A 7,451-nucleotide genomic window follows, 5' to 3' on the forward strand; every position below is an offset into this window, starting at 1 on the left:
CCGCGACCTCGTGCTCAGCAGCGCAACGCCATAGCCACTGAGCCACCGCGGCGGGTCCCGGCAATGTTCTGTGCAAGTGAGGTTCCCAGGTTATGTCTTCAAGTTCATAGAGTAAGTCCGATATATTTCTTCTCTAAACACATTATGTATCTTTGTGAACAACAATAACTGATTTCTCACTTAAATCAGTCCTAATCGTACGGCAAATGGTGCACTATCCACTTTTGTCTACGTAGGCAACGAACTCATTTCACTCAATTTATCGGTGTTAACAATCTCTGTTTTCAAGAAGCTTTTGTGCGTAAATTTGTTTTGGATATGCTTTAAGGTAAATATGCTTTAAGGTAAGTGCTACCGCGGCGTGTAGCGCTCCCGCGTGGATTTATTTACTACGTTCTGAATACAGCGGATGAAATTCTCACATTCTATGTCAACGTCATTATCATACAGGGTTTCAAAATTAATCAATTAAAGGAGGCTGTTAACATTTCCGTAATCAACTCGGGTTGCCCGTTCTGCTAGTTTTTCGCAAAGGGGATATAGATACGTCCGAGGCAAGAATATCAAAGCAGGATAGTGGTCAGCAATCGGAACCTCATAAACACCAGCCCGTACAGTTATTTCAATGTTGCACAGTACATGGTGTGGGCATTATCTTATCCTATCCTTAATCCTTTCCATTAAAGAATAGAATAACAATAATAGAATAACGCGCCGTCGTTATTCTCACTGCTCTCGCGCAGCACCGAACTGCCCTGCCGAGAGACTCTGCCCACAACGGGTTCGAGAGCGAGCCACGACTCTCGCCGCGAGTGTACGTTGTCAGTCACTTCACATGGAAGCGATACATTTCATAGTACAGGTGTTTATTACGCGCGAAACCACGATACCAACACTACACTGTACTACGCACCTAGCCCCTGGGCATACAGCCGTCAGCGTGTGCTCAGCCCGTAGTCGGGCAGCAGTTAGCGTCCGCCGGCATTGGCCGGCCGCAACGCTCGCTGACGTAGGGGAAGGGGGCTCTCTGTGGCCGCTACACATTTCAAGCCGCTGGACTCGATCGGGCGGCACCGGCGCTCGTCCGCTGACCTCAGACGGCGCAAGCCGTCACATCGCGGACGCGGGGGCAACCCACCAAGAAGTGGAATATGCCCGCGGAGACTCGCCGGGCATCCTAGATAAACGCACTGACGCAAATCGAGGCATGCGCTAATCGACACGGTGGGTGCCGTGACCCACGGAAGTGGGAAACAACGGTCAATGCAAGAAACGGCCAGAAGTGGCCGAAGGGCATTTACGTACCGTGCGATCTCTGCGCGTCCCAAGGGCGGTCTCCCCGGGAGTCTCCTGCGCGCATCCCCCGTCACCTCGTAGGGAGAGGAGGGAGGCGCGCGAGGATCGCCCTCGCCCCACTAAGGAGGGGGACGTCGCTAGCGCCTTTTCGCCCCCATTAAAGGGGCTTGGCCCCCACAATGGTCAATTAACGTTGCAGATGTTGATGTTACACGGGTGGGGGTACTAATTACATTTTTTAAGCTTAACGATTGCAACAAGAATACATAATCCCGATCAGAAGCAGTTAGTAAGTCAATATTAAAATCGCCGCATATAACTAGAGGAGTAGTCCGAGACATAAGAGGATGCAAGATTGATTCCATACCAGAAATAAACTCATTATAACATGAGTTGGGTGGCCGATAAACAACACCAACTGTTTCACCAAGTTTAGGGTAAAGGAAAAGGGATTCAACAGTTTTCCTACTGCAACAGCTTTCACTCAAGCACTGGTATTCTATTCTACACTTTATGAAAAGAGCAACGCCGCCTCCACGAGACGCACTGTTTCTGGGCAAAGACAAACACTCGTAGCCTGGTATTTCAACCGTTTCGCCATCTTTGAGCCAAGTCTCGGTTACTGCAATAATGTCGTAAACAAACGAGCGTTGGGACAGATATTCAACAAGCTGGTCAACATTTTTACGGATGCTACGAATATTACAATTCAGTACGGACAGGTTATCTCGTTCAAGCCATGATTCTTCAATTTCCGTAAAGCTAAAAGACATTAGCTTAAACGACCTGAGCTAGGTCTTCTGCACTTTCAATGTGAAGCACTCGAGATTTTTCAGCCTTTCGCATAAGTATTTTGCCGTCTCGCACCCATGTGAACTTCCAGTTTTTTTCTTTTTTCGCTTTCAAGGCTTTACCCAGAAGGATCTTGTTTGCCGGGCACAGGTGATCATTGATGTATATCGGGTCATTACCTTCGAAGCCAAGTGCAGAAACATTTCGCCGTTGTTTTTTTGCAGCAGTAAGAAGTTTATCTCGGGATGCTCGTGACGCAAACTTGGCAATGATGTTCTGCTGCTCCGCATTTTTAGTTGGCACTCGATGAACTATTTCAATATCGGTTTCTTCGATTTCAGCGTTCACACAGACAGAAATGGTTTTCAGGGTGGCGATAAGGTCTTCCCCTTCGACCATCGGAACCCCTTTTATCTCAACATTGCTTCGGCGGCTGTACTGCTGTAAATCAACCACTTCTTGTCTGACCGCTTTCAGCTCGCTAAAGAGACAGTCGTTTGCCCTTTTCAGTTCATGATTATCAGTTTTGAGCGTGGTAAGTTCTTTGTTAACTTCCGCCATGTTAGTCTTGAACTCCTCAAATTTTTCGTTTATGAAGTCCATTGATTGCTTGACCGCTTTGAGCTCAGATAGGAACACATCTGGCAACTTTTTTTTTAGTTCTTCGTGTTTCACATCTAGTCGAGCAGACAGGTCAGCCAACGCCTTTCCCAGTTTCTTTATCGTTGACCTACTGACAACCATTCACAGAGCAATCCTGGAAACACTGTCAAGCTACTACAAAAAGCAGCGCGTAGCATTCAGTACATACCTGAATGGAAAGGAACAGGCGCTTAACAGCTGCTCGATCGTGCGGTTGCCTGGATTGCTCCGGAATGATGACGCCCCGACACCGATCCGATGCTTATATAGTCGAGGTGTCCGCCTCCTTTTGGCCAGGGCAGCGCAGGCGCAGTGTCCGTCAGACGAACGAATGCCCAGCGCTGACGCGTGCCTCGATGTAGCACGATGATGCGACGGCAAGTCGTCGTCCGAAGCCTCAGACCAGCAGCACTCCGCCGACGAAGTACTGCATGGAAAGGAACAGGCGCTTAACAGCTGCTTGATCGTGCGGTTGCCTGGATTGCTCCGGAATGAACAACGGCAATACCGGGAAGAGAAAAAAACTTTTGAGCAAGGTTCTAAGTTACCTGATGGGCATGTAGTCGTCATTTTTTGGGGAGAGGTACTTTGCGACCCCCTACTCTAAGTACTGGATGTGTTGGTTCACTACGCTCTCCAAGCGTTTAAGATTTCAAAAAAAAAAAAAGTTGAAAAAAGTGTTGCAGGTCCCTTTAAGTCAGCTTACTTGCATTGAAGGTGCAAGTACGATGACTTTGCCGGGTGATTCTTATCAAAGATATCAAAACGTTTACTGCTGCAAAACGTCTGCATCTCTTTCTTCCATTTTGTTTCTTCGTCTTTCGGTTCGGGTTACCTGGACAGGCACACTGGCAGCACTACAAGCCACAGCTTCCCTAGAATCAAAGTCGTCCCTCACTGGCGTGCACCTGTTCAAATCACGTGCCGTTGCGCTATTCTGTTAGCGACATAAGGTCGATGACGCGCTCAGTGAGCTCACTGTTGTTCCACCGCTGACATTCTGTAGGTACCTCGGGGGTATAACGCACTCGGCTCCTATACTCTGCCAACCGAGGTACAATTCCCGCGAAATGGAGCTCTATTAGACTACCTCCAGATACCTTTTAAGCGTCCGCACATTGGAAATCCGGCTCCACATGTATTTATAGCGCTAGGCGTTGCATAGCGGGAAAAGTTCTATACCTAGTGCATTAGCTCGGCAGGCATGACTTCTGCAAAGGCGACCCGACAAGCCATCCACCTCTCATATACACTCCTTTCATTTCGATTTTATTCCCTCTTCTATACACCCCTCCCCCTTAATTGCCTTAGACGGTACACAATAATAACCGCAGTGTATCGTTTAGAACAAATAAATAATAAACAATTACAGTAGTAGAAGGACACGAGCATCTTAGTATATAATACAGATCGAAGCTATTCAAAAGCTTTGTGAGGTGGAGAGAGAGAACAATCTTTAATAAAAACTGGCAATGTCAGCCCAGCTAAGATGCCTGGCTTGCTACGCCAGATGAATGTGATGACGATGATGATTATAATGATGAAGAGGAATACATATGATTTTAACTAATTACAAAGTCTGATCAAGACTTGTGTCTTTTAGGTATGCCAATAGGGCTTTCGTTGCACGAGCGGCACGTTTGGAAGAGTTCCAAGGACCTAATACGTCCCTCAGTTCTAGTTTTGCGGACAGCGGCCGGCCCAGGGACACTGCGAGAGACACTCTTTGTGTAGTGAAGCGCACACAGTCACATATTAGGTGTTGGAGGTCTTCACGCACACCACACTGTGGGCACAGAGGCGAGGAGGACTGGTTGATTTTGTAGCAGTAGTATCGCGTGTAGGCGACGCTCAACCGCATGCGGTGCTGTACTGCTTCATCATGCTTGGATAGTCCAGGTGGCATCTTAAAATTACAATGCGGGTCGATAGAGTAGAGGGGTGCGTAATGGCGGGGTGCGTCTGCCCAAAGTGATCGCTGCATGCTCCATGTCACACTGGATGCAAGGGCTGAAGCATCTTTGCGAGAAAATGGCACCGGTATTTTTGATCCGCATTGGTCATGCGCTGTGGGTGGAATTGGATCGAGAAGCTTAATGTGCAAGTGGCAAGACATCTTTTTAGAACGAGTGGTAAAAGCCAATCTTCTCGGGCCTTCAATTGGGCCTTAATGTTTTCGCATTCAAAACCCTTAAGAAGTCGTTAGGTGTAGTCGGAATATCGCCGTACCTTGATTAAAAAACGACGACAATCCCCATCGTGGTCGTGTCAGGGATTTCAATGTGGATGTGTTGAGACCGAAAAGTAAGGTGTTTGCTCGTTCCGTGTTGGAGGTATTTGTATTGCGATATCACACCGATCCAGTCCAACTGACCACCAGCTGCGTAGGTGCACCGAATCAAAGAATTCGTCTTCAGTTGCCATTTGGAAGGTCGTTACAAAGAGGCAATGACCTTACAGCTCCGCTGGTTGTCCACATTCGCATGAAAGAAATGGCCTTGATTTTTAGCACGAAAGTGTTTTATTCCCGGATACACACAGATTTCGCTGACGTCATATCCGTCACGGAAGTGACGCCAGTACAATGGAGCAAGCGAACTGTAAGGTGCACCCCTACACACAGGGTCTGCTTACGGGGAACTAACCTCTAGCACTAGAGGGTACGTTATACTTAGCGTTGTTCGTTTTGAGGTTTTATATTTTAACACGAAAGTGTTTTATGCAGTATACACAAAAATTTCGCTGTCGTCATATCCGTCACGGAAATGACGCCAGTACGCCTTTGCAGAAGCGACCCGGCAGCAGGACGTCACTCGCCAAGCACACCCACAAGACAGCCGCCTATCCGCAAATCATGCTCAGCTGCAGATTTTGTTGCACATTTCCTTTCGTGTTTTACCGATTCCTATGACAGAGAAATCAACCACAGTTTTTTCTTAACTCTCTACAGCGGCCATTTCCGATATTGGCAACAACTTCAAGTACAACAATAACAAAGTCGGTATTTCGCACAATATGCCACTTACAGCTGTCACCTTAACAACTACAATGCTGTTTTTTCCACACAGTGGGGCTCACACTCGGGCTTTCTCCTTAAAGATTTCATAGAGCACTGCTACGAACACCCCATAAGTAGTATGCAGTGTGGATTGGATTCCATTTACGGTACAGCATGCGCGCTCCAAGTCCTAGTAATATGAATAAAAAACGGACCGTGCGAATGTTGCGCCCTGTAGACTCAAAAAACGTTGCGGCATTGACTGGGCCAAACAAGACTTAGGTGCGGTTTTCGTCCACTTCGTATTCACAGCAGCATCATCGATGAACTGTCATCCTGTAATTCTCCGGTTACCGAATGAACCAGACTGGTGTCTGCCGTGGCTCTGATACCGATATTTTTACCTTTGAGTTAAGCTCTTGTAATCTAGCAAAATCATACGCTCTTATGGCTGTAATTGAGCGAGTGAGTACACAAGTGAGAATTTTTATCGCTTAAATATCACGGTGTGACGGGATGCCGCGAAGGAAAGACAAGACTAGAAAAATAAAAAAGTCACGAAAGGAACAGCATGTTCGTTTACCGCTTGCATGCATCCCTTCACAACTCCAAGAGGTGTAATCACAGTCCAATTCTGCTACCCGCCGGGAAGGAGGAAAAAACCAAGAGTTTAGAATTAGCAAATCGAGTGCCGCCAATCCAAGATTTGATGGTTGGAAATTCTGCTACATCATTTTCCTGCAAATGTTCCTGGCTTAGTACCTACAAATGCGCCAGTAACCTAAGGCGTAGTCGAAATGCCAGTCATTACAGGCACGCCTCGAGACGTTCCTACTGTTTGCAGCGTGCTCCCTGGGTGGCCGAGGGCTCATATGCATACGGCATGGCGAGGAGCCCCTAAATAAAATGCCGGGGCCAACGAGAAGACTCCGAACCCAATAACGGTTGTGCTGGCCCTGGACATAACGCCGTCTAGCAGTCCACACTGACGCGCAGATCTTGTTTGCAGAGGGAGACGAGCAGCGGGCCAAGAGGCGCTGCATAAATATTGTGGAAATAAGCGCCCTGGGGTAAACGTGTGCGTGGAAGCCCGTCCACGCGCGGAGCTTGTATTATTCAGCTCGAGTTTCGGGGGTGTTCTCCCCCTTTCTTCTCCTCAGACTGGCATGATGGAAAGCGCAGACTCAGTTTTCTTTTTTTATCTTGGTGCTACCCACTGATAAAAAATATTTCCCTTGCGCAATATTTTCCGAAACCTGTTTGTTGTTTCAAGTAACATGCCATCTGTACGGTAAAAAAAAAACTATGTAATCTGATCTTGCACTATGTGGCCCTCAGGGTTTATGTTTTGTAGTTCATTTGAGTCTCTCCAAAAGGTTTAGCCTCGAGTTTAAAACACGGTGAAGTCAGAAAAACAAAACAGACATCAACCACATCGCTATAGAAAGAGTTGGTGTGAACACGTATAGTTCCCACCGGAATTGTGCAGTACATATAGTGTGGCCCCATTATTTAATATTTTATTTATGAATTTATTTATTTATCTGCCACTCGTTTGATTGTGTACTTGTTTAAACGTTTGTTTGTTTGTTTGTTCGATATTTCTATCATTCTTTTCTTTTTTGAAGCTTAGGTCGGGCCCCTCCTGAAAGGAAATCAAGCGTACGCCACTGTTTGATTGCTTGGTTCTATCTGCGATCCCCATATCAGGAATAACCAAACG

General features: G+C 46.9%; 1 protein-coding gene across 1 annotated transcript; it reads right to left on the reverse strand.

Moving 5' to 3' along the window:
• Positions 1 to 2,073: 2,073 nt before the first annotated feature.
• Positions 2,074 to 2,691, reverse strand: LOC144179938 (uncharacterized). Its single transcript, XM_077708353.1, has one exon. It carries the CDS (start codon positions 2,689 to 2,691, stop codon positions 2,074 to 2,076), a length of 618 nt encoding a protein of 205 aa, XP_077564479.1.
• Positions 2,692 to 7,451: the final 4,760 nt, after the last annotated feature.

This window comes from Haemaphysalis longicornis, unplaced genomic scaffold, assembly GCF_048455015.1.
Source record: "Haemaphysalis longicornis isolate Haplotype H1 unplaced genomic scaffold, Haemaphysalis longicornis Haplotype H1 scaffold_4, whole genome shotgun sequence".
Classification (NCBI taxonomy): Eukaryota; Metazoa; Arthropoda; class Arachnida; order Ixodida; family Ixodidae; genus Haemaphysalis; species Haemaphysalis longicornis.

Coding starts and splice junctions, on each gene's coding strand:
- LOC144179938 (XM_077708353.1), bottom strand. CDS start 2,691: ATGGACTTCATAAACGAAAAATTTGAGGAGTTCAAGACTAACATGGCG.